Below are 27802 nucleotides of genomic sequence, written 5' to 3'. Positions count from 1 at the left end.
GTGGACAATCTGCCTAGCTGCTTGAAATGGCCACCTATTGCAAACCCTCCTTTTCTTCCTTCTCCTTCTCCTCACACCCTCTACATCAAAAATGCTGGACACAATAAAACTTGAAGCACCCGCTTTTCAAACTCTGCTGCATGGCCACCCCTCTCCAACACCCTCTTGGTTCTCAGGACAATGAAGCAGTCCTGAAAGCCAACAGCACGGATCCCGCAGTGGGGTCACTCCCAGCATCTCCCTCCATTATTTCGTTACATTCTGCTCCTTGATCCAGCATCACACAGCTCTGAGGCACATCGCCAAATGCCTTAATTCTGTCTGTAATCTGGGCTAAAGCCCTCGTCGGGGGATAAAGACCACACAAAAGGAGAAATAGAGTCCTGGGAGATGTTAAAACAAGTAAACACCTTTGTGTCAGGAGAGAGAAATCGCTGATAAAGCAGATTAGTGCCTCGAGCCCTGGTGTCCCCAGATCAGAAGGCGAGCCCTGGCCGATCTTTGCAGCCAGCACGCTTCTATGATCACAGAGCTGGCGGCATGCTGGGGCCAGCCTGTTTCCCCACAGTCACTCTCCAAAGAGCAGATTATGTAGAATAACAATTTCTTTGTGGCTGTGTAATTCCCTCCGTGACCGTGGCTGTGGGCAGCTACATAGGCCCTTGATGCCAGGGCCCTAGCAACCATTTAGAGAGGCCAACCAGCCCTAGCAATGGCCCCCCCACGCAAACCTCTCGGACAAGCTTTAACATCAAGTGCATGAATTAATCCCCCCCAACACGAATCCAGGGGTGCTGGCTTATTGGACTTTGTGTTTCTCCAGGCAAGGGATCGAGAGGATTCCAGGCTTCAGCCCTTTGCAACCTTCTCACAATACATTAACCCTTGGAAGGTTACTTGTAAACCAATCCAGCGGCAACTCTGCACCTGTCTGTGGGTTGAGAGGTTGAAGCACTCATGGTTTGAGCACCATGAGCAAGAGCAATGGGGTTTAGTTGGCACAGATGAGTCCTCAGATCCACCGTGGAGTGAAAAATGGATGGGCATGAGTGCTCTGGCACTTCTCTGCCCTTCCAAGCACACAGATACCTCCATCTGCCATTCTGCAAAGCCAACAGGACAAACGGACATGCACACCTTCTCAAGGCTTCTGCAAAGCCTTCTGCAAAGCCTACAAGTTGTATGTGTGGCCCAGAGTTGTAAGACATACAACAGAGGTATGAGGAGGAGTCACCTGCTCTCCCAGACAAGAATCCTTGGACTACCTGTGAGATGAGTAAGGGGCCAGACTGCCCAACTGCCAGAGTCCTCTGCCAGTTGCTCAGGCAGGAGCAAGGAGTTACTCCCAAGAGATGAGCTACCCCAGCAAGCCCTAGGCAGCACCAGCAGCTTGGACCCCGAGCACCACCCAGGTGCTTCGCTCCCAGTGTTTCTCCATGCCTTCACACCTCACTGCAGCGGTACCCAAGCATTCCAACAGTCATACCAGTTTTCCTCCCTCCACTTCCCTTTCCATCCCAGGCAACAAAAATGAAAGAAAAGGCAACAAATAGGGAGGAGAAAGAAAAGGATTAGCTTTTCTCTGTAGGCATAAAATGAGCACAGATACTTGCAAGTTACTGCAGCAAAGTAAACCCTGCTTTGCTGGTTTGTTAATCAGTCCAGTTCTCCTGTCCCAAGAACGTTCTCTCAGGTGGGAGGTGCAACCCCAGGACACAGGAGCAGCTCTTTGGCAATTTACAGAGGCAACGTGGTAGTTGCTACAGTGAAGCACTTACATCTGGCACCAGGGGAAAGTTTACTGTGCTCTACACTGGGCACACAAACCAAAACACCTATGTGTTCTGGCATGGGCATACTTGAGGTGATAAAGACGCAGAACATGACTAGTATTTCCCTTTTTTCAGCAGATTAAGGTGTCTCTGGACCAGCTACCACCATGCCAGGCTAGCTCTATGTGCCTGCAGCATACACTACCATGCTGAGCCCACGCTGGGAAGAGAACTCTGCCACCACAACTCTTCCAGTCTTGGGATCACAAGTTAGTGCCCACAAATTGTCCACTCTTTGTTATCCCAAATACTCCCTGCCCTCAAACCCCACACCTGAACAGCTTCCCCTTTCTCAGGAGCAAAACCCACAGCTAATCCTTAATAACCCATAAAGGATCAACATAACCCATGAATGGGCAACAGAAAAGCAGCAGCTACACCAGCACATCACCAACGGTTTCTAACAACTTAGATGGACAGAAGATACCTTCTCCATGAGGGACAGAAAGAGATGGCATATCTATCTTGGACCTTTTTCAGCAGCACCAGCCAAATACAGCAGGAAACAGCTGCCTTCTTTCCTTTGTGGTCCCTTTTTCACCTAAACACCTTTCAAATCCCAGGTGGGCTGATCCTCAGCACTTCAGAGGCCCTGTCCTTGTTATGGGTAATGAAGGTTAGTCAGGAAGTGTCTGTGAAGACCAAGTGAGACCAAACATGGAAGGTCCACACCATCTCCCTACCCTGCCATGGCCCTCCAGCTGGCAAGTAGCTCTTACGCTCCTAGGTCTTCTTCAGGCAAGCCAGGTAGTTACCTGTGCAGATGGTTGGAGCTTTGCCTGTCTTTGCACTGAACAGCCTGGGCCAAGTAGTGCCTGCGTTCAGTCCCAGTGCTGGGTGGCACCACCAGAAATGACTCTGCACTAGCAGAGCTCTGTGAAGCAGAATCACAAATGTGATTCTGTGTGCAGGTTTTCTGCAAAGACCAGTCTAGAGAAAGAGCTCTCAATTTCAACACTTTAATCACAAACCACCTGGCCCAGTGCAGCACCTACAAACACACAGGTAGGCCTCCAGTGTTGAGGAATCTCATAATATTCCTAATTTCTCATGCTTCCTGTTAAGCATCTAGACAGACTGAATAATATTGGCAGTAATCCAGTACCAGCCCACAAGGAACAGAGCCAGAGCAAATCCAGCAGCCTATTTTATCTTTAGCACAGGGAAGCTGTGTTAGCACCAGGCTCTGGACTCCTTGGTGATAGAAAAAGATGTTTAAACAAAGTCCATGTGCCTGGTAAATGTATCCAACTGATGAGTCCAAAAATTAAAGGCATTTTGTTCAGACACTATAGAGAATCCTTTGATTCATCTCAATTAATTTCCAAGTCCTTCAAGACTTTTTAAAATTACTTTTAAAATAAGATATTTGTTCAGGATTTCTCCATTTCACTCTTTCATTTCTATGCTAGAAATCTAGCCATGAGCATAGCTCTCCTAATACCTCCAGAAGACAGGCAGCCTGGAAGCAAAGTGAAGGGAAGAAACAGGCTGGTTTCTTTAAGTTCTTGCTCTTCTTTTTAGAAACAGCTTCAAGTTCTATTACTTCTCACTCACTAATATGAAGACAAAATAAGATCAGTCATGACAGAGCCCAGGTGGTTACTTTCCAGATAACCCATGGGACGTTGCTTCACCAAGTTAAAGTTACATACAGCCTCCCAAGCCACTGCAACTACTTGTGTGCCCTTAAAAGCTCGGGATCTCCCTGAGATCTTTCTGATAGTCAGAGTCCAAAAGAAGTCTGCACCTTCCTCCCTGGACCCTGCCCATTTGCTGCAGGTCTTGTCCAGCTGTCTCCAGTACACAAGAACCACACTCCAAAAGCTGGGATGAAACAACGCTTTTCTTCCTACCCTCCATTTCTGGTGACCCCAATTCACTAGAATTGATATTATATAACTATGCAAACTCTAGGAAACTGCTGAATTCCGAACATATGTTGAAAACAGAGATGTGTAAAACTGAGGACAATTCATTTGCTCTGGAAACCTCATCCGTGAACTGTGATCATCCGTCAAAGAGGAGAATCCATTGCACATAAGCAGATGACTATTCAGAAATCAAACAGAGCTCTAAACCAATATTTCAGCCCCAATAACTATTTGAAATAAAACAGGTGAGAAGCATATACTTCAAAAAAAAAGGTGTAAAGAGCCCTGTTCAGTTCCAAACATTCGATCTGAGTATCAAACAGAGAAAGAAAAATCCATTTAAAAATAATTATCCCAAGCGCAGCATTTGCACAATTTCTGTCATCCAATTTGGAGAGTGCACCAAAACCAAAGGGAAGAGCTGAGCTGCTGTCTCTTCCAGGTGCTTTGCAATAGCAGCTGAGGCACTGAGGGGATGCAAAAACTTATGCTAAGAAGGGAAAGGCTTGATCAAACAACATCTGTATTGTACATAGGGAGAAGCACAGACCCTTGACAAAGTTATTCTTCTATCCTACCCCAAAGTTGCCCTTGCATTTAGGCCAGGCTACTAATTCCTGCAGGGAGGTGTGGGATTGGCTTGGGCAATTTTGAAGGAGCACCTCTAGGTGAAATGGCTCAGAGATGGTGTTTCAAGTGATTTTCAGGGCAAATACCTCTCTCTGATTCCTCAGTGCAGCTGAAGGGACTCGAGGCAGTAGGGGGGAAAGACACCAGCGATGGTCTGAGATTGTGTTGGGGGGAGAGACAGAAGAGGGAGTTTTGCCTTCTTTTCTTCTGCTTTCTCTGAATTGGCCCACACACGTTTTAAATGGTCCAATAAAAAGATACAATTTCTTTACCTTTCCAGCTCTGGGACCCTGTGAGTTTTTGTTGTTCGGGTTCCTGTAAGGTTAAGTTCAGAGGATAAACTGACACACTGGGCTATGGGAAAAAGCCAGTTTCTTCAAATAAAGCCACAACGGTGCAAAAGAGACCCTGCTGGGGCTTTTATTTGGGAAAACAAACAGAAATGGCACCAAGCCCTTCTGCTTTATGAACCAATTTAACTATAAAACCAATGTTCTCCCTCTCGGGGGTGAGGAGGGGAGAGAGACAGGACATGACAATAGTCCAAAACCTTGAGGGGGAAAAAAAAAAGAAGATAGGACAAAAAAGGTTGTCTATCCCCTTTTCTTTCTTGTCCATGGCTCCTTTTCTTAGCACACGTGTGTTCTTGTAAAAACGATTAGATTGCAATTTGTATAACATGGTGACCCCCAAATTCAGACATTTAACCCCTTTTCTCTGCAAAGAATGTCAAGAATGTCTTCTCTGTCTTTCTTTCCAACGGGAGGAGTAGGGGGGAATTCTCAAACTGTGATTTCTTGGAGGAACAGAAAAAGAGGGAGGAGAGGAAAAGAAGCAGGGAATTCTCAAAGCCTCTCGCCTTTCGCCCCACTTGTGTGGGAACAGGCGGCTGTATTGCTCCCTTTCTGGACAGAGCTCTGCAGGTCTCCTTTAGTGAGGAGACAAAAAAATGGAGAGTCCAAATCAAAACAAAGCCATCTGTTTAAATGAGCTACCACTAGCCAGTGACAGAGGGGGTTCCTCATTCACTCCTTCCCATTCTTCTGTCTTGCCTCTGTTGATTCTCTCTCAACCCAGGGAAAAATAAAGATTACTTTTGCTTTGGCTCAGAGGGATGAAACTGATTGATGCGCTTGGAGTGTCCAGCCCCCACCCATGCTCTCTGATTGCTCAGGGCCTTGTAAAGTTGTCATAAATACGCCCAAACAAGAGTTCAAAGGCCGCAGCATGCCCTGAACATGCACACATCCAAAGGGCAGGAGCTGGCCTCGTGGTCCTCTCTAGTGAGGCAGGGCCAAGACTGCCATGGGGAAGAAAGGATTTAGGATAAACACCTGTATGTTCCTCCTCTTACAGTGATTTTACATTTAGGTTAAGATGGACCAGAACACTCTTAACAAAAGGAAGGCAGAAGACATCCAGCTTATATGAGAGAGTTCAGAAACACAGTGTCAAAAAATCCAAAACCCAACCAGAAATCAGTAAAGAACAACAAGGCTTTGAGAAGTTTTGAGAACACATGCATACCATGGGAATACGTTGCACAGACAAGACTGAAGCTATCCATTATAGACAGGAGACAGAGTTCTGAACACAACAAAGTCTTCTAAAAGGGACAATCATCCAAGAAACCACCACTTAAGAGGCTCCCTGCACCAGCAAGCTTTCTCCAGAACAGGCTCAAGCTGGCCATAGGCCTGGGGTCCTGCTTCTGTTCAGCCAAGACAGAGATGCTGAGAAAGAAATGCAAATCTGAAAGGAATAGGGAGCCTCTTTCCCACAAAACCTGGAGGAGTTTCCTTGGCAAAAAAGATACCTGGCGTATGAATCTATAGAAAAACAGGACCAGAAAGGGGTATTCCACATATACCACATGCTATTATTCTTCTGTTCCCCAAATCCTGTGAAACTGTTATCAGTGACAGGATAATATTTGCTATTGCTTGTCTCTCCTGTTATCAGACATATGCACCCACTTCTCTGTGACTGGATAAATCCAGTTTAAATGCCTGGGTGAAACAGACTCCCCACATTTCTTGGAGTCAGTTACCTTTCCTTTTGATCTAGCAACTCCAGTTCTGAATCCATGTGCTCCCTTCACTCAACAACTCCTCTGGTGATTAAATTAGAGGGTCTCAAACTTGTATAACCCTTGGAGCTCAAAGCTGTGGAGAGAATGCTCTTCTACAGAAATTATTTTAGAACACAATGCTAAGAAGTCTTGAGCCAAGCTTCTAGATTAAAAACTTCTATTGAAAACATTCAGCAAGACTTATAACCAAGAACTACACCTGCAGATTCTCATTTCACTCATCTACTTCCACACAATTAAAAAACTGGAGCACAACAGGAGACAAAGTCAAGAAGGACTGGATTTAAACAGGAAATCATCAGTAGTGATCAGCTGACCAGGGTGTTCAGTGCTATATGCTTCAACTCTCAAATTACACTTGCTGTTTAAGACCAGTACAGGGAGCCCAAATTTTAACTCAATGAGCTCTGAAGAGCCACCAAAATGGATGCAGATCAACATAAGTCAAAAGCTGAAAAGACAGCAACTAATTCTTGCCCCCTCCATGGCCCAGACAGATGTAACCTAGCAAGGGTCCCATGGAAACACACACTAGAGATCCAGCAGCAGCACATTAGCAAACTTCAACCAGCTGCTTAGGATGGTAACACTCATGCTGGCTCTTGGAAAGAAAGAGCACAGGGCAATGCACCATAGGCAGAACACATTACTACCCTGCTCAGCAGCTGCCTGACTACCTGAGACTCCTCCCCAACCCTCTGCTGAGGGCACCAGCCATACACCTGAATCTCCCTTCCCCTCCACTCCCAAGTCACTCTCACGAATCCTCTACCTCCCACCTCCCCAAAATCTGCAGACATCAAAGGCACCTGCCTTGAACACCTGAAGAGCAGGGGGGCCTGACGGTCAAGAAATGCAACTCTGTATCTTCCCCTTCCATGCACGCTCTATTTTTTTTCTCCATCTCTTTGAAAAAGGTGGCAGAGATAAATGGAGAACAAAGAAACAAGAAAAAGCCACAGCTTTGGCCCACACCCTGCCTATTACTTAAGGGGGAAGGAACTCTTCCGAAAGAGGAGGAAAAAAATGTGCTCCGACACAATGGCTCAAAAGGCCAGGCAGCAAACCGGGCCACTTTGTACTGTTAACAAGGGAAACCTAATTACAGGAAGAGGGCAAAGAGGGACAGATAAAAGGGATACAAAATTTCAACATCTGTTGCCATAAAGGGATAAGAAGTGGGGAAACGCAAAGTGTCAGTTTGGTGTCAGTGACGGCATAAAGCCACTTTCAAAGGGCTCAGGAGCGGGAGAAAAACTGAACAAGAAATTAGAGGGTTCTTAAAAAAAAACCAACAAAAACCAGAAAACAAACAAACAAAATCCCCACTCTGCCAAAAATACCTTCAAAAGGGGGGAGGAGTTGGACAAAGACTGGATATTTAAAAGGTAGAGGATCTGGGTGGCTTGCATGGCACAGCTAACTTTGGTTCAGTTTTCACAGCTCTCGTGCCCTGCAGCATGTCATGTCACGTCACAGGAAAGAACACTGCAGGATTTGTGCATTCAAAGTGTTTATAGCATGAAGACTACCATGTCAGAGAGATCACTGTCCATTTCAAGCATCAGGCCTTGCAGAATAGCTCCAAGAGTTGCTGTAAAGAGACCTCTGGAGTATTCCATCTCATGGAAAAGCATCCTTGAGACGGGTATTTGTCACCTAACGACATGCAGACCACCCCAATAACATGGGAAGCAACAGTTCCCTGCAGGCAAATGACAAATGCCGGCCTTGGAGCTGTCAGTGGTGCATGACCCTCATCTTCCAAGCAGTTTAAACTCCCAAAGCCAATAGAAAGAAGAAGAAAGAGGAGGAGGATCTGAATAAAGTTTCCTTTTCTCTTGCTTGCCATTAAGTGGCTGTTCTGTTGAGCCACACACACTGGCAAACAAGACAGGATGGTCTGAACAGAGAAAGGCAAAACTGAGCAGAGGAACCTGATCTGCAAGAGGGGCAGCTGCCATCATATCCCTCACTGAAGGAGGGACAAGGGAACTTGGAAGAGGACAAGGAGTCAGCAAGGGCTGATACCTGATGCAAGGACACAGGTTAGTATCCTGTGGCCCATACTGCTCACCGTTCTCCTTGCAGGCCTCTGATCACCAAACTTACTCACAGCTGCCTTCCACACACACACCTTGATCCAGAGCAGGAATAACTGCACAGCAACTTCCCCACATCTAAAAGCCATCAGATGGCACAATGTAGAATGTGTGGGGTGAGAGATGTCCTCCAGAAGTGCAGCTAGCCAGCTTCAAAAGCATAAGAAAAAAACCTAAATCCTCCTTCATTACAGGAGACAGGGCCAGGTGTAGCAGCAGCTGGAATTTCAGCCATCAGAGACAGTGTCTTGGCATTATGCAGTCATTCCCCTGCTTTAGACTCCCTTGACAATTGCTTGTTGCTGCCTGTTGTGGCTTTGATCCAATGCCATCGTCTCAGCAGAGTCAGAAATGAAAGACATTTGTGAGGGTGGGATGCAGCAAGAGGCGTTTCCTTTCCCCACTAAAAATTTCCTCTACACCAAAACCAACCAAGGCCTTTTCAAAGCACAGGACATATTTACAGGTGAAGATATTATCCCCTTCCTCTTGGAGGGATGAGAATGGCTGTCCCAGGGTCATGGAACAGCGAAGGTCATAAATACGAAACATACCATGACCAACAGCCACAAGCACCAGCCAAGGACTTATCTGGCCTGGAACTAAGATGATCAGTACACAAAAGGTTATTTAAGCTTTAAATCCTTTTGTAGCATGTTCCAGCTCTCAGCTGTTGGGTAAAAAGACCACCTACCCCAACAGAAGAGAATGGCACAGAAACTGCTGTACTGTTAGTTACTCAGCCCCCGATGCAAAGAAAACTCCTCTAACTGAACTAACTGATCCTGGACAGCACTGAACACCTCAGTGGTGCTAAGGATCCTGCGGTTTTCAAGAGCACACCTTACACATCATTCTACCCTGCCTAATTTTTTTTGATGGAAGTTATCTGGACTCTGTTCTCAGAGATAATATCCTTGCCATGTTCAGCCTCTGCAGGTCAGCCTCTGGGCCTTTTTGTGGCCACAAGAAAAGGGTAAGCAGCAAACTCAGAGGCCCTGGCTCTGTCTGCCAGATGTTATCACGACACATTGAGCACAGGAGGAGTTTTCAAGTCCTGGATGGCTCTAAGATTTTCAGTTTTCATGCCACACTCTCACTCCTGGAATCTGACCAGGGAAACAGCATTCAAAAGCCTCAAAGGAAGAGACAGCATTCCCTACAAGATCATTCCTGGCAATCACTGGAGTCTTTGAAGATGGATCCAAAGCTCTGCTGGGAAGATGAACAGTTTATGGACAGTCAAGACCTGGAAGGATAGCTCTGTACTCCTTTTCTATGAATGATGACATCAAGCTTCACATGCTGGAGTCCCAGCCATGCTTCCTACTCAGCCTCCTATCCTGCACATGCTGACGAGTCCACCAGCTCACACACAGGTCCCTGGAGAGGAAAAGACCCAGTGGCATGGTGCATTCCAGCTGTGACAGGTGAAGAGGGAAGAATAAGTTTGACACTCTAGCCATTTCAACAGAGGCCCAGTGGCCTAGGTTGCCTTGGCTTTTTTATTTGCCTGTCACTCAGGCTTTTACGTTATTGAAAGATCAAACTCCGCTGTGCTTGTTCATTACCTTAATCCTATTTTCTACACAGCTTTATTATCTCTTCAGGCTTCCTTGGGAAAGGCTGTCAGAAAGGCTGGGGCAGGGGGGAGAGGGTTGCCCATCTCCTCACCCCTGTCAGATGCCTCTATTCAAGAACAGCCAGAAGACTTGATGGGCAGGGGTATCACAGCACAGCCTGCATCCTTCTGGGGTACTCCAGAGGCAACACTGGATGGGTCACTAAGAAACATGCACCATAGCTAAATGCACTGGTGCTCTTTCCTGCTCCAGCTTACCCTTTGTAGGATGCATTGTCGCAAAGTATTTTTGTTACTTCAGAGAAAAAACAGCTGGTTTAAATTTGTATTTGATACAGTTGACTTAAACAATCTAAACTATTTAAACTATAGATTAGAAGGCAATTGGTCTCAGACCTGCCCTGTGTCCGCATCAATCCTCCTGCACCCCCTTTCCCCAAATACAGCTCTACAGACATCCCTCAGGCCCCTTCTGCCATTGCTCACCTCAATCCTGACAGCACTCCTTTGGATTATCTGGGCCGTGCCACTCCTACCCAGAGCATACTGGTCCTGGAAGGCAGAGCTGCCCTTCCAATAATCCTGTGAAATATTTGCTATCTGTCCATCACTACACTAACACCCTCAGGCTGAGAGTTTCAAATTTGTCAGCAGTTGAGTCTCACATCAAGATTTGAGAACAACATTTCCCCAGTTGCTAAGGTCAGCACCTTCACCGAAAAGGAACTACTCAAAGACCCCAAATCAGAGGCCACAGCAATTAACCTCCTCAGTACTTATTAGGACAAAGAGAAGACAACGTGCCTAAGTCACTTCCATAGATAACCTGCTGTCACACCTCACCTCTCTTCGCTACTGGAATTGCCAGCCAGGACAAGGTGACTTCAGAGCCTGTGTTGCCTCTGGCTTCCCAGCACCACAGAGAAGTGGCTGAATGGGAGGATAAGGATCACCTTCCTCAACTCCTCTGGCTGAGGCATCAACAGAGACAGATGAAAAGGAAGGTGTAACGGGTAAATTTTGACTGTATACAGGTAATGGGAAGAAACCAGGATGGCTGTGCCATCAACTGGAAAAGCTGAGAAGAAAAGCCAAGTTACTGAACCAGAATCACCCCCCCCATATGCCTTTCCACACCAGTTTGCTTTGTTCCCCACTCCGTAACACATCTCATCTTCAATCATCCCTTGCCTATATTGAAAAAAGAAATGATACCATTTTGCAGCATTTCCAATATTGCATTGTTACTCACTTTTCAAGTCCCTCCCTGTAATCTGGAAGCTCACTCACCTCTCAAGGTCCCAGATTCTCAGAGGTGAGGTATGTCCACAGCAGGCTGTCCCCGTCACAAATGAGCTGTTCAAAAAAAAAAAAAGAAGCAAACAAAAACCACTTACTAATCCTCATGTTCTGAACAAAGTGCATGAGCAAGACAGAGAAAACAGGTTACAAGACAGACTTTAAATTCTGGTTCAAGATGATTTCAGCATATCCCACCACATTTCACAAGAGACAGGCAGCAGCAAAGGGAGAGCTGCCACAGGACTCTCAGTAGGTGAGCTTCCCAGATGCAGCAGGTCACAACTGCAGAGAACTGGCAGGACATAAAACATGTATTTGTAAACACAAAGGGAAAACCTAAACAGGAATGGCCGTAAACAACATTTTCAAATGAGTCGGTAGAGTACTCAGCATGATTCATACACAGTCAATGCTGTAAGCTGCAGAAAGACCCCATGGAAAATTTACTGTTATTTCCTACTTCATGTCTCACTTCTGTTTGTTGGCAACTTCTGAGCACAATCATGAACTGACTCCAGCATCACAGGCCTAAAGAATCACAGAATAGAGTCTCTGGTCCAGCCTGCTCAAAGTAGGGCCAATTTCAAAGCTGGATCAGGTTGCCCTCCCCAGTGCTCAGGAACTCTCTGTTAGAGGCAGCACAGCTCTTCTGCAGCAAGATTTGGCTCAGTTTACACCCTCCAGCAGGGTCCATTCCAAAGTCCTCTTGGCAATGCTATGTCCCTGCTGCACATGCTGGCTCCAGAGGTCACCTGACAGCCACTGGCCTCATACTAGTTCCTAAGACAGAACAAATCCTTCAAATCAAGCATCAGGAACATGGGTGCTGTGGCTCTCCAAACCACACTGCTTGTTTCGTGCCAACTTCCTATCCTCAGTCCAAATAAGAGGAAGCAGCTCATAAAAGGATTTTTAAGTAAGTTATAAATGACCTCTCACAAAGCCATATTTATTGCAGCTACAGAGAACAAAATGCCAAAACTATGTTTAAGTCAATGCAACAAGGATAGCATGAATGCAGGAAATGGAACCTGCTTTAAATAAAAGCCATCTCTACGCTTTGCCTAAACAACTTTTGCAGTATGACACAGGGCTGGCAGCTGAAAGATGAAAGCAAAATAAGAAAACAATGTCATGTCTGTAAAAATAGCAGTTAGAGTACTTTTTAAACATTTCTTTGATCCTCTACAGCATTCTTCCTTTGGAAGTCAAGGTGTCTCCAAGCCTCTACTGCACCAGGAATGGATTCTTGCAGCATCCTTGACTTCTGTGAGAAGTGCTACTGCTGCTGTAAGAAGGCACTCAGCAGTCAAGTGCTAAACACAGGATCAATTCAACCAAAGCCAGAGAAGGGCCAGATGGAAGCAAGGCCAGAACTCAGGACTCCTCCTATCTCTGTGGTTTAGCCAAGCAACTGGTTTCTCCAAACCACAAGACCAAAAGCAGCACTGACAAAACACTCTGCAAAAGAGGCAAGCACGTAACATCAAACCATTTCAAAGAGCTACATGAATTTAGGAAGGGCTTCAGCTACAAAGGCTCTCTTTTGCGCTGACTCTATCCTTCCACCCAAACTCACACACCTGGAGGTGTCCACAAGTCCTGCGACCCTTAGCTGCCCTTTAGGCTAGAAAAGGCCTGCAGGACTAGAGCTATTCAAAGTGTCTCCAAACAGGACGTCTTACATGCAAAATTCTAGGTTCATTGGCAGTGCACATGCGATCAGCCAAAGCAGCTGTAGCACCGGGCTGTCCCCACAGGTGCTGCAGGGTGCAGACAATATTCTTCTCCATGTAAGTCCCTGACCAAAGCCTGAGAGTCTATGGAAAATCCAATTCCTGTTGCTGTGCAGCAGCCACCAGGATCCATTAAGAAAGTGTGCAGCATTTCATCTTTGGAAACAGGGTTTCTGCTCAATGCCTGCCTTCTATCCACCGTAGTGCAGGACAGAAGGGAACATTCCCCTTTTGCCAGTGTCTCCCATCTCAGAGGAAAATAAGCAAAAGACACCCACTTTGACAGCTTGTCGGTCAAACCCCATGTCTGGAAAGCAGCACTTTGGTCAGGCTACAAAGGCTACAGGCTCTGGCTACAAAGCTAGGTGTTGGGTTCTGTCCCCCCTCCCCAGTCATAATCCATTAATAACTACTAAAGTCAATTACTGTGGTTAGAAACCTAATAGCAGTCAGGGAGTCAATCAAGCAGGCAATTGGGTGCTTAAGACTTTTCTTTTGGGGGACAAACTGACTCTGTCCCAGCAGAGAACGCCCTCACGTGGGAGACAGACCCCTTTGTGCAGAAGGTATGCACAAGGCTTTGATGGTTGCCACAGGTCTAAATTACCATGGAGGCACACCAACAGGGAGAAAAAGGTGGGAGGAACAGCTAGGTCTAATCCTCCCTCATGCTGTCAGTTCTGGACTTCAGCTTTCCCTCCTTGGTCCTTACCCCTCACCCCTCAGAGGGGAAAAAAAAAAAAAAAAAAAAGAGAGAGAGAGAAAAGCATTAGATAAAGAGATTTTGCTCCAGCATCAAATACAGGCCTCAGGGCCACAAACAAGTCTCTTCTGGGTAAAGCTGACTCCATTCAGACAACAGGAATTTTGTCTCATACTTCAGCGGGATCAGGTTTGCAGGCCTTATCTTTAACAGCCTGAGCCCATTAGCAAGCAAAGATAAGACTTCTCCCACAAGAGCAGGCCACCTTCACTGCAGCATGAGAATGCAGCATTCACAAGACAACATGCACAAGAAGTGGTGCCAATGAGAAATTCTCAAAGCCTGAGAGTGAACTGACCTTAAAGTCTGGATTGCAGGGCTTGATACAGGGCCCCTCACCTTGAGTCTGATCTGCAGGCATACACCTTGAAGCCTCGGGTGTCTCATAACTGGGAACCTCTCAGAGGTGACAGTTTTACTTCAGGCAAAAGGGCAACACAAGTCAGCTTTCATAGGCCTAAAACAACATGCATATTGGAGGTAAGCATGTAAAGCTTGGCTCCAAAACTTCTGGAACTTCATTCAGCAGAGCTGAAGCGTTCTATCAGGCTTGCTCCTTTCAGTCTATCTTCAACAAAACTCTTCTGTGTTAGAAAGCACAGAGCACACACAAGAAAACCCTCCAACTTGGAGAAGTGCAGCTTTTTCACAACTGTCGTTGCCAGCTGCCCAAGAGAAACAATTCAAGCTGAGTTGCTAGCTTAGACAGTGTCATTTATTTTGCCCACGCTGCTTTCTACAGGAGAGACTAGATTGGGAAAAGGGGAGTACAGGATACCCTAAACATATTAATGCAGGCATGACTCATCTACCTGAAGTACATACAACACTACTTATGTACACTGACACTGATCAGATGCATCTACATCCACCATAAAAACTGCTACGGCCAATCTCCAGATGGCCTCGGAGATGTAAAGCCCATTCCCCACTCATCTTTCCTGTCTCCTTTGAAAGGTGCTGGCTATCATGGCTACAAGCTCCCTCTAATATGCCCTTCTAAGGGGAAAAAAGCACCATTGCACAGCTTCCATAACAGGGCATGTTGTCTTCACAGGGATCCCCTAGGAACTAAAACCAAGCCAATAACCAAACCAGGAAGTCAAGAATTTTGCACAGCATTGAGACACACATACTTCATAAACAGCGTATTTTTGTTGTCCAACATAAGGAATTTTCCAACTCATCTGATACTTTGATGTCCTCTTTCTTATTTGAAGCTCCCTACTGACAGAGAGGAGAGAAATAAACAAGAGGGGAAAAAACCCCAACAAAACAACCGAGAGCCTGCTTCTCCAGAAGCCAGACCTTCTATGTTGCAGAAGAGAGATTTCATTAGACATCATCCCCCCACAATAGAAGCTGGGCCAGGAAATGAAAGAGAACACATATCCTGGCAGTGCTGTTGGAAGAAACACAAGAACTCTACATCTGACTGACTTGTGGTTGTTGAAGATCCCATGGCATTTCTGGCAACAGCAGTAGTGCTCTGGCTACAGTCCAGCTGCAATAATCCCATGTCTGCTCCCAAGGTGCCAAGTACAGTTTGACTCCTGTAGCATCCCTCTTTACCCCATCCTCGACAGACCACTGCCAGATGTGAACAAACCAGAGGGACAGAGGTAGATGCCTATCAGTCCTTTTGGAAAGATGCCTTCCCCACACACACCTTCCCCACACACACCTTCCCCACTATCAACCCAGCCTCCAGAGTGGGCCCTGCCTGTGCTGGGAATCCTGCAATGCACAGTCATTGAAGGGACCTGGGTAAAACAGGTCCTTTCCCACCTCTTCTCACTACACCTCCTCCGTGCCCTAGGCTTGTGCCCTTCCCCGGTACTGTAAACAGATTGCTTCTCTAGTCCTATTCTGCTCTTTGGGGATTTCAAATCCAGAATCTGCTTGACACGTGCAAGAGTCTGTGCCTTCCTCCTGGCGCGCTCCCCCGCCCGCTGGAATTGGACATCGTTGTTCCATTTTGGAAACTATTATATATGGAGACTCATTGGACTGGGAAACAAAGAAGTTATTACTTGACAGAGCCCTGCAGCTGGGAATGTGGAAGGTGGGGGGAGAGAAGGGGGAGAACCAAGGGAGACAGGATGGGGGGGTTGGTAGCAGTGTTATGAAAGCGATCAACAGAAAGGACAGCTCAAAGATGGGAAACATCTATTTTTAAAAGTCTCAAGTGAAATGAGAAAAGGAGGAGAAGAGAAAGCAAGTCCAAAAGGGAGATAGGAGAAGAGAGAGAGCAGTTGGTGCTGACGGTGCTGCGGGTTAAACACACGGGTCTGTGGGTTTGTGTAGCCTTTGATTCAGCACTGACACGCTTTGGCAAGGGAGGCCACCGGAGCTGTCAAATCCTTCACCAACGTGCCCATCAATTGTATTCAGCTCTCCCCGACCCGCACTGGCATTTTAATTACTGTTGGGTAAACTAATTTGTACAAATGAAGGCAACTCTGCCTAATAGAATATGCAAGCTCTCTGACCTCTGACAGGCGATGACACAAGATACAAAGGAGGCAGAGGAAGGCTTTTTATCAGAGCCTTATTACTCTCTATTACTCCAATTAGTTAAGCTCCAGTGCTCCTAATTGGGGAAAAAAATTGCAATTAAATCAATTTTTGATGGGCTGAAAGTGGGTTACCGAACCGCCCTGCCTGTGAAACACTGATATTATAGCAGCAAAGGTCAAAGTCTTTGTCGGCACCTGTGGGGCCCCCACCTCCCCTCTCCAAGCCCCTCTGTGCCCCCCCCCAACACACACACGCAGCTCACTAAGGCGAATCATTAGAACATGTCATGTCTTATCGCGGCCGCCACCATCCCGCCAACCTCATCAGTTGACATCATTATGGAAGGTAACTCCTCCAGCATGAATACAGTGCTAAGGTCACACAAACTTGATGGAGCCCCTGCTGAAGAGCAGATGCAACAGTAACAACATTGTGAAGAGGAGAGGAGGGGGTCGGAAACCAAGCACAGGGAGTTTTGCCACCTCCAGCATGAGACTTCTCCAACAGACCAGATACACACAAAGGGAGAGAGACAGAGAGCGCAGGGACGCAAGTGCTCCTTCCCTGGGGGCATTTAATTTGCCAGGGTGGGAAAAAAAAACCAGCACAGCATCAGTTAGGCATTTTCTTCATGAGAACGCAGGCACTACAAACATGCAAGAAATACCACCTGCCTTAGATGCAGGCAATGCTGGACAAACCCAGGACCGGGTGGTTATGCAGGGCTGGTGTTGCCCCCTTCACTGCCCCAGACCAGTTCCTTTAGCCATACTTTGTACTTCTCACAGGATGACCAGAGAATTGAACCAAGCATCTTCAGTATCTCAGAAGCCAAGACAGCTGGGTTATATGTTAACATTCTGTAACCACAAATGCAACAAAAATCAGCAGGTAAGACAGTTGCACCTGAAGCTCACCTGAGCAAGCAGAAGAACCGCACTGCAGCACAGCCTTACCTTTGTTGAATAACCTTGCCAAAAAGACCCAGCAGCTGAAGACAAACAACCAGGCTTGTTCCAGAAACAGACTGGAAAGTTCTGGCAGTTTTGCTGCTACTTCTTTGAGCTCATGTGCATGCTACAGCTTCCCCCAAGGCACCAGTCAACTCAGTTGAATTGTGCTCCTGATATACATCATAAATGCCACACAGAGAAGGTACAGAAGAACTCTGACACACCCCACCATGGACTCAGCACAGAGAGAAAGCAAAGTGCATAGAGAAGACCATGAACCCTGTAACACTGACAACCACTACTGCTCCAAGAGGAAATGCTGTGCTCCTGCAAGGAGCACCAGTGACATGCATGAACAGATGGACTAATAATTCATTCACATGCCACCTCAAGTGGACCCCTAGAAAGTGGTCCCCAGAAAGAAGGCATTTACATTTTGTACTGAAGGGCACCGTAGAGATGCTGGGTTGAAAGACGAAGTGACGTTTGAGGCAGACCTCCAGCTCATGAGATAGAAGAAACGCTCACGTCACTGCCTCCCAGGTCATTTACTGCATGCCTCATGGTAGAGGGAACATCAGCTCCACCTCTCCAGCCTTCCTCCTTGGCCTCTAACTTCATGCCTTCCTCCAGACTTCAGAGACACTCAAGCTGAAGAACAGAAAAAGCCTTTAATATCCCCAAAGGCCCAATTCCTGGCATGGGAGAGAGATCACCCCTACTCTAGCAAGCTGCTTAGCAGGTGTCCAAGCTAGACACATGAATCATGCCTTCACTGCTTTGCAGTTTCACCCCATACTCTGTGCCCAAGACACCTGCAACCTTGATCACTGTTCCTTCACCAGCCCTGCAGCAGGTAAGTTCTGTGAAAACAAGCCACCAGATACAGAACACAATCCTCATTTCTGGAGAGAAACTAGCTCAGTGACATCAAGACAAAGATTCCAGAGAGGACAAATACACGCATACTCTTCCCCACTACAGTATTGAACAGGAAAATGTCCTTCATTAGAAACTAGTGATTCAATCCACAGAACAGTCCTAATGTTCCTAGGGCTGTTCACATCTAGGTATCACCACCTTCCCCAATACTCCACATGACACACACTTTTAGGAAGAAGCAAATGTCCAGAAGAGGACCGCATTCAGATTAGCTCTATAAAAGCTGATTGAGGGTCCTGAGCGTTCCTGTACAAGAGGAATAATGGAACAGTGCTTCTGGCATTTTTCAGAACTTCAAACAGAATTGCTATTGTAGCTACACAAGTATTTCTACTGGGTTGACATAAGCCCTGCTCCTTTATTAAAGGAAAAGGCTTGATAACCTATTTTTAACAGTGTAAAATACATATTTACATGGTATATCCAACAGTCTTTATCTTTCTTCACTCCCCAAACCTCTGGGCTTGCCAGGCATGGAGTAGTTGTTCATGACAGAGGTCTTTGTACAACTCCTTATCTCTCTTGAGACCAAATTTAAACCCCAAATGATGTTCAAGTTATTACTGTTATTACAGGATAAAAGAGACTCCTTAACCATAACAAAAATTTAATCCAGAACATAACACTGGCACTGATAGGAATAACCTGTACCAAAAATCAAAGCCCATGCCAAAACTGATTTGTCTGTGCACACCCTACCAGGCCTTTCTGTGAGCAGAGCTCTCTTTGCAGTCAGCCACTGGGGTTACATCTTAGAAGCTGAATGATGAACATGACTCAACTGAGAAATCACTTCTGAGCTAAAGTCTAGGCTGTGCAAGAGATATGGCTCTCTATTCCTACCACAGAGAACCTTCTGTGGAGAAAGAGAAGAGGGGGGAAAAAAAGAAGAAAAAAGATGAAATCTAGGGACTTTCAGGTGAGTTTGAGACTAGGTGGTTAAACACCACTACAGTATGGTTATATCAGCTTATCAGTAACCAGAACAAAATCTCGAAGAACATTTTTAATGCTCAGAAGCTGTAACATTAGAAATTCAAAGAAAGTGGCTTATAAGGTTACATTTGTGTTTTGAGGAGTTAAAGGTTTATTTGGGTTTTTTGTTTCTTTTTCAAGTGCAGGTGAAATAACTGCAGCTGGTGTCTCAACTTCTTTACTCACACAGTGCGTTCTCCCTTCCAACGTAACTACAGAAATCTCAGCCATCTGTAGCAACTTCATCCTATGCTCTACTCTTGCTCTACTCCCCAGAGCAGCTTTTCAAACACCAATGGGCAAGACTCCTGAGAGGTATCCACCAGACAGAATGCTCTACCTCCAACTGCTGCACATGCCATCTGCATTACAGTACATGGGAGTTGCAAGGTAACTTCATAAAATCTCTATCCTGAACAAATTCCCTGGGTTTTTGGAACGAATTGAAAGGAAGGAACAGATGAAGCTGCTGACTGAGCAGCAGAAAAGCATGATCCCTGGATGAGATACATGCATGGTATTAGACACTGGACACCCTTTGCACCTACAGACTATCATGCACCTTGGGCAGATCTCTGAGGGCCTGCCATTCAGTTCTCACCAACCTGCACACTCACTTCCAGCCTTCGCACCCAGCACGTTTCCCCTCCCTCCTCAGCTCAGTGCCGTTATCCTTCCCCCTTGCCCCCATGGGGAAGACACCCTGAGCTCGATCTTCACCCACTTCCCCAGATGCAACAGCTCCCTCGAGCTCAGTGCTCTGGGCCCACACACAGCCTTACGTGAAGCTCTGAACTCCAGCCCTCACTTTCTCAAAGCCTGCCCAGGTGTAAAGCTCCAGCGATTCCTTTTTCTTTGCCATTTTCCCTCCCTCCTCCCTCTCCTCCTAGCCCCACCAACATTTTCAGGCCACACAGTGAGCCGGGAGGTTGGAGTACATGAGGACCATCGCAGCAGTCGTGCTGTTTCAGGCCCCCCCCCAACTCAAGACAATTTCTAAGAGCCATTTCTTATCCTCCCCTCCGTGAAATTATTTCTGTTAATTGCCTGGTGGGAATCAGTTATAGGTGGGGGAGACTCTCCCCACACACCCACCCTGGCCCCTAATTGGCTTATTGAAGTTTTAACGGGGCTTTCACCTGGAGAAGCTGGTAATTATTCCCTTCATTCCCCTCTTGCTTGTACCTGTAGCTTCACACTTGGGGCCTGCCTGGCTCCACGGGGGGGACTTTGTTCCCTCTAACTACAGGCCCCACACAAATGGGCCCAGCAGCAGGACAACACAGCAAAGTGGTAATTTTCAGCCCGGCGTAATTAGCCAAGGTTCTTTCAGCCCAAACTGCTGAATGGGTAGAGGGCTGCTGGGGAGGGTGCGCCATGTGGGAATGGAGGAACGGGGGCTGCTCTCAACAGGCGGACAAAGACCTCTCGGGGGCTCCGATCTGGGGCAAGCAAGAGGAGGGGGTGGGAGTGGGACAGTCTGCCTGGCATAGCTGGGGCACAGTCAGCAGTGGGACACACACTGAGGAAGTCAGCCCATGGCATCCTTCCCCCAGCCTGGGTAACAGGGCAGTGCAGGATGCCAAAAAAGCGGTAAAGGAGAAAAGAGATTCAGTGATGCACAATAGAAGCATGTGAAGGGGTGCGATGCATGACAGATTCCTGAAGGCCTGGTGTAGCCTATGCTCCCACGACAGGATTTCTAGTCTAGTACCTTTGCACTGAGATTTAGAAAGGCAACAGACTCAGGGAGAATAAACTGGACAGTGCAGGTCCCAAACAGCATAGCAAAAACTGTGCCAAGGACAGAGTGAGAACTCCTATTGCTGAGAAAAATCACTGAAAAATAAGTCAACTCCTCCAGCATCTGCTCCAAAAGTCAGGCAACAACCATAACCAGGAGGACAGCAACAAAGGCTCAACGTTCTCTTTTTGCTGAGGCATCTCCCATCAGCAAACCAAAACTGTTTTTCATTGTGGGACCTCACTTGCTGTGTCTCCCTTTCTGCTACAAGACTTTTGTTTTGCAAAACGACCAAGAAACCTGCTGCATGTGGGTTCAAAAAACTTGGCCACCAGTGTATCGCTCCTGTGTCAAATGAGACTGATGTCAGATATCCCACAACCCTGAAACTGGCATCCTGTGTGTGGCATGCTTCCTCTGCTGATTCTCAGGACTTGTTAGCGTCTATGCTTCCTCTGAACTATCACCATTGTCTTCAGGATAGAAATGTTTGTTCTGACTGGTCAGGTCTCGTAGACAAGTTAAAGCTGCTCAGTTGAATTGATCATCACAGCTTCAGTGCAATGGGGTCTGGGGGATTTTTTGTTTGTTTTTAAATGTTAAACCGTAGTTTTAAAAAACTCACCTCATGTCTCTTATGATTGCAGTATCCTACTAGAAAGCAAGAATTGTCATAATCGAAAAGCTTGGTCCTGATTCTGCAATGAAGACCAGGTGGTAAGCAGGGAAGTGAAAAGATGCCACTACTTTTATCAAAACACAGGTACACTGGAGTGCTGAGCAAGCCCTAGGAGATGATGAAATTACAACAATCCTGACAACAAGGAAAGGAGATCCTCAGGGACTCCAATTGTAGGAAGGGAGCAGGCAGGCAGCACAACCCCCAGGGCACAGACTTGTAATTTCTGAGCTGCCTAAAATACAACTGTGACACAATGCTGCAGCAGGTTGCAAACTAGAGAAGCAAATTGCCTGATTAAACCCAATGATTCTGATTTCTTTTCAGTCCATATCTGTATCACATTTTACAAAAGGCTCTCACAGAAAGGATCATTTTTCAATTTCAATCCTATTTTTTTCAGCCTCACCCAAGCTGCCTTAAGTACTTGTCACAGAGATGAGTTCAGCCAGATACTGTGTGCCTTTGACCCATCAATGCTCAAGACTTTTCCTCAGAAGCAACTTTTCACACCTCTGGACAAAGTACGCTTGCTGTGAAATCCATGCCAGCATCTGAGAAGCAGACACCAGGAATGAACATAAGCAGACCCATGTAGACCAGGCCAACTTCAAGCCTGCACAGAGAAACAGAGTGAACATTACCTGCACCAGTGGGAAAAGAGATATAATGTCATCTGTGCTCATACTTTATCACAAACCTTAGTGGTCCAGGGCTTTTTCTTCTTAAAACCCCATACCCTACAAGAGGACATGTAGAATTGATTTAAGTAAATACTCCAGCTGTCACTGCTTTGGACAAAAGTCTAAATATTTGCTCATGTATAGACAATGCTTAAAGAATCACGATGCAAAAGAAGAAAATCTCTTCTATTTATAAAATATCTCCTTTCTATTTTTTAAGGTTCAGGACTGCCAAGACCAATCCCAATATTTTTTCAGATGTGACTGGCAAAGTTTTCAGTTAACAAGTATTGTTTTAAAAATGCATGTATATATATAGAATGACATTTTATATAAACTTTTCCATTAGAATCTATGACAGAAAATTACTTTTCAATAAGCAGCAATTCATGCATGCCAGTGAGGTCAGGGGGAGGGGAGAATCCTTTCAGGTCTGCCAGAACAACTAAAAATCAAGAATGTTTCAATTTAAAAGTAGAGATGGAAGGAATCTCTTTTCCTGGTGCCACAAGCCACAAATTATTTTTGTCTTTTTCCTTTTGCCATACAGACACACGTATACCAAATTCAAACTTCCATATTTAGGAGAATTTTGAAAAAAGTAATCAGGATGGTGAGGAAGAAGAGGATTTCTCAACAAACATATACTTTCCTTATCTTAGCACACAGGGCAGCAGTTCTTTCTCGACACCATGCAGGGGCAGGAGCTGTACTTGTTCAATGCTTTTAGGGGAAAGAAGCCAAATCACAAAAACAGAGTGCTTGGTCTTCCTCCTCTGCCCTGTGATATTCAAACAATTTACAAATTAAGTCTAAATGAGTTCTTCACCAGCGGAGAGGGAAATAATGCTCAGAGGGTTTTAAGAAGTCAAAGACCAGGAAAGGTGAAAGGGGAAAGGCATGTATATGCAGCACGTGCTACACACAGAAAGGGCCAGGACACTGAGGCATGGAGACACAGGTGCTCTGTGGAGGAGGGAAGCAAAGCCTCATCTGTGTTTAACTCAGCCATGAAATGACTCCTAGAGCTTTCCTGCTCTGATCATTCCATCCCTGACACGGACACGCTTGCAACAGCCTTAATCCACTTGCCCTTAAAGCGCTGGGCAGCTTCCACCTTCCCAGTTCTCCACTCTATGCAATATGATTTGCTTCAGGGTTTTCATGCTAAGTGTTTGGAGCATGTCAACTCTTCAGCCTTAAGCAACCAAGATCCTGAATAAAACCCCTCCTCCCCATCTGCAGGCTCAGGGCATGCTTGTTTGTGAGCAAGCACCAGAGTGAGAAATCAAACCTGCCAGTCAGGCCAGAAAGCCCCAGCCCTGTAAGAAAGGCACTTAAGGTTTCAGTAACAGACAACACACATCTAAGGCATAAAGATGTTTAGTGGCCACCTCCCACACAGATCCCAAACCACCTAAAAACTCGCTGGAAAAGTTTTGGAGAAGCCAGAGTTCAAACCATGCTGACATCAATAAGGCACAGTTTCACAGCACAGGTTATCACCTTCAGTATCTGTAATCAGGCTGGGCTGCAAAGCAGGCTAAGAATTATTACATTTCACAGATAACTGAGATAAGCCAGATGAAGATGGGAAAGGGATCAGGCAAAATAGATGGCATAGAGATAGGGAAAGGATAAGACAAGAAGGTGAGCAGTAATTTATTATGATGCTTTATGTCAGTATATCAGGAAAAAAATAACACATAAAATGGTATAAGAGGGAAAGGATTGTATTGGAAAGGACTCAGAAAAAGACTCTTCATGCACACATCTCAACTCTGCAATCAAACAGAGGATTCCCTAACACACATTGTCCTTTGATGAGAAGAAATATCTGATAAAGGGATATTAACTACCACACTGCCTCCTGCCACTCAGTAAGCTGCTGTCTAGGTGAAGCAGGACAACCTGCTGGCAGTCAGTCCTCCAACACTTCAAGGAACAGAAGTCTGGAAGCTTTAAACGCCTAGGCAGCTTTGCGGACAGGAGTGTGAAACCACAGTTTCCTCCCTTCCTTTCCATGGCTTGCCCTATTTCCATGTGCTCTGAGAATTTAGGAAGTCAGATCCAAAAACACAGCTATTAAAAGAACAATTTCTACTTGGTAAGTCAAACACCCACACAAAGAAAGGCCAGAACCAAGCTCACTCACACGTCCTACACTGAAATGAGCACATTACTTGAGCATCAGTATTTGATTCTGTAGCCAGTTACAAGTGTCCCAGTCGAAACTGTCACTCATCTTTTATCATGTGAATACACAAGAACCAATTATGTGGCCATCAATTCATGCTGGGCTGCATCTCTGTGGACTCCAGTCAGAGGCTGCATTGGGAGGAAGTGATGAGCTTACCACAGCTCAGGGATGCCTGAACTCCACTCCATATGAACTCCAATCCAAATAACAACTGGCCAGCAAGTACCTGCAAGTCGTGGCTTGCTACTGCTTCACACAGGGCCATCAATATTGGAGTTGGAGTGGCTTGGGAAAAATATTAAAACTTTAAACAGAGTGGAGGGTATCCAGAGAGAGAAATCATTCACTGTATAACCCTGTAAGACAATCAGGCAAAAGGTTTAAGAATGGAACAACGTGTTTCTTCCTCAGGACACAACACTAAATTTGAAAGGAGCCTATGAAGCCCAGAACACTAACAGATTCAGAAAGAAGAGATGAGCTGCTCACAGAGCTGTCCTCTGCAAATATGAAAGAAACACTAGTCCAGATGAAAACTCTAGCCAGGGAAACCCTAACTTCTCCTCATTGGAAGCTGGGAAGGAACAGGCAGGAAAGTATCTTTTTGCTCTTGTTTCTTACCTTCTCCATAGACATTTACTGCTGACCACTGCTGAACACCAAATGCTGGGGTAGATGTGTGCTGGACTGGCACCATGGCCAGAAGAAGAAGAGAAATGCCCACATTTGTCAAGCCATGGCCCATCCAGCTCACCATTTTGGCTCCAGTGGTACCGGCAGATGCTGTTCAGGAAGAACATGTAAGCTTGGCAACCTTCTGTGGTCATTCGCTTTGCATCCACAATTGCTGTATTAAGGATTTTAAAGAGTGTATCCCCACCTAGTCCCCCATTATGAACCTGCTATCCATGAATTTACAATTCACAAAATTTACAATTTACAAAATCACTTTCAAAACTGCTGGCATCATCCACTTCTACAACCTTCTGAAGCACTAAGTTCACACTGTGTGAAGGAATACTGTATCTTTTATTCACTTTAAAACAATCTCCTGGTAATTTCAAATGTCTCTGGTACCACTGTTGTAGGACTTGGTGAATAACAGTTCCACATTCGAGTTTACCCACCATCATCTTATTCTCCATATTTTTTTCAGGCTGGTTTTACAAGGAATAATGGAGGCAACCAAGTATCAGCACGTCATTAACTTCTGCAGAGTGTTTTACTTGGGGCCAAGTACGGGGGAAGACCACAAAAACACGATACAAACTAGTAATGCAGCCATTTCTTTGGCACAGAGGAGTGCTCCTCTGCTGTACCTCCTCTTCAAAACCTGTTGGTTCATTGCTCCTTCTGAGGCAGGTTAATTGCTCAATGTTTTGAGCCTTCAACCAGCCTCAGTCACTGCTAAAATTAGCAGGGAACAATATCACTGGCTCTACTGTGAGAGCTGAAGAGCCAGCACAGGTCTCAGGACCATGAGGGTCTCACAAACCAGTTTGGGAAGCAGACGACTCAGACACTGCACAGTGGCAACAGCACTGCTCACCTGCACTCAATACTACTAAAGTACCTCATATTTTCCACCATGTACTAGGAGCATGAAGTCCATGCTTTGCCAGGCTCCAAACTTATTTGAAGTGATCTGCACACCATCCATGTTCCCAGAGTGCTCTGAGACCATCAGAAGACAGATGTTAGAGAAACATTATTGCTTTTCTAATATCTGGAACAGACTCCCTTGCTTCTCCACTGTCAAAGAGGAGAAAATCCAGGGGAAGTATACAGAAAACAAGAACATGCTCTTGGCCAAGACAGCAAATCAGATGCAAGAGAGAAACTCTTCAATCAGACAGTCCTGCTCCATCCCCATCCCTCATTAAATCAGCCTGAACAGCCGAAGCAGGTCACTGAACAAAGCACAGGTTTGTAAAGCTCAACACAGCTGCACCAGGAGGAAGAGACCAAGCACAGCAATGGTAGCAGTTGCTGCTTGGCCCAGCTTAGTCTGCAACTGCTTCTGATGAGTTCACTTCTTTCAGGAGTGAGGAAGAGGTACACATACAGATTTCTTTTTCCCCTGAAAAAAACACAAGCTGTTGGGTTCCAGCTTGCAAGCCTCTCTTCAGCCCCCACACTAATAAATCTTTGGGACTATAAATCACCTTGGTACAGGTCGCTCTTCTCAAAGGAAATGGGTTCTCTCTTGTCATTAGCTGCCTGTGTCTGCCAACCATAGCAGGGCCTCATTCAAGTCCTCTTTGATGGACGGTTAGACTTAAAGGAGTATGTGCGTCAGTCTCAGAGGAGAGAGAAAAAGAATTTACTAATTAGACAGGGCAATGCACATTAAAAGCTGGCTTTAATACCTGGTCCCAAATTAGCCCTGCACCTGCTAAGTGTCAGGATGCCTACAAAGCAGTAAGAGTACATCCCACATGTAGGCATGTGGGATGGTAAATGGAGCATCATGAACCCACAACACCTCTTTAGAGCAAGAAAGTGGTTGCAACAGTTGTGTTTCATGCAGTTGGGAGGGAAGGTAGAGAAGATCTGACAAATCCTAGATAATGAACCGCAGAACACAATACAGGCAACAGTGCACAGAAAGAACAGACTTTCCACTCTGCCTTCCAGTCAGGGACAGTCTCATGCTGACCTGAAAAGAAACCAGAGGCAATGGAGCCAAGGAGAGAGTCAGAGCCACACAATTCTGTCCACGTTTCCAGTGTCCGATTCAACTCATAACAGATACTCAGGATGCCAGCAACCCAAGGAAACTGAAGCTTAGTTACAGGCAAGAGGCGCTCTGGCATGCTCCATTTGAAAGTGTATTAGCACTCAAGCCAGATGCACACATTGAGGAGAAATTCCCATTCTTCAGAGGAACTGGTTTCCCTTCAAGGATGACTATCTTCTCTTAGTCAGTTGCTCCTTCAAAGATGACTACCTGCTCTTACTCATTTGCTCTTCTCCAAACTCCAGCCTCTCTGGTCCTGTTCCCCTCTTGCCTTATTTTAAACAGTCTGCCAAGCATTTTTTGTGAGGACTGAAGTGACAAGGAGAATGTTGCGACAGGAGACATCATCATCCTGATGTATGCAGGACCTAATATGGGAGAAGCCCACCTCTGAGCCATGCTTTCATTTTTAACAGTATTTTCTGTAGGCCTGAAAATATTCCTGTGCACAGT

The 27802-nt window shown here is 45.9% G+C and overlaps 1 protein-coding gene across 4 annotated transcripts in view; it reads right to left on the bottom strand.

Moving 5' to 3' along the window:
- The window catches only part of FBXW4 (F-box and WD repeat domain containing 4), a 60849-nt gene that overhangs the window by 2403 nt on the left and 30644 nt on the right, over positions 1–27802 (bottom strand). For 2 of the 4 annotated variants that reach the window (XM_042019162.1, XM_042019165.1), the window contains exons 6-7: positions 25231–25392; positions 11403–11468 (exon numbers count right to left, since the gene is read on the bottom strand). The exons of 1 other annotated variant lie outside the window; for it this stretch is intronic. In XM_042019162.1, the coding sequence (XP_041875096.1) occupies positions 11403–11468; positions 25231–25392 (228 nt within the window). The remainder of the gene's footprint in view (positions 1–11402; positions 11469–25230; positions 25393–27802) is intronic. One more of the 4 variants, XM_042019163.1, reaches the window with a different exon arrangement.

Source organism: Corvus kubaryi, unplaced genomic scaffold, assembly GCF_017639235.1.
Source record: "Corvus kubaryi isolate FWS band 111438036 unplaced genomic scaffold, C.kubaryi_AGA036_p1.0 138, whole genome shotgun sequence".
In the NCBI taxonomy this organism is placed as follows: domain Eukaryota; kingdom Metazoa; phylum Chordata; class Aves; order Passeriformes; family Corvidae; genus Corvus; species Corvus kubaryi.
This window is presented reverse-complemented; position numbering and strand designations above follow the sequence as displayed.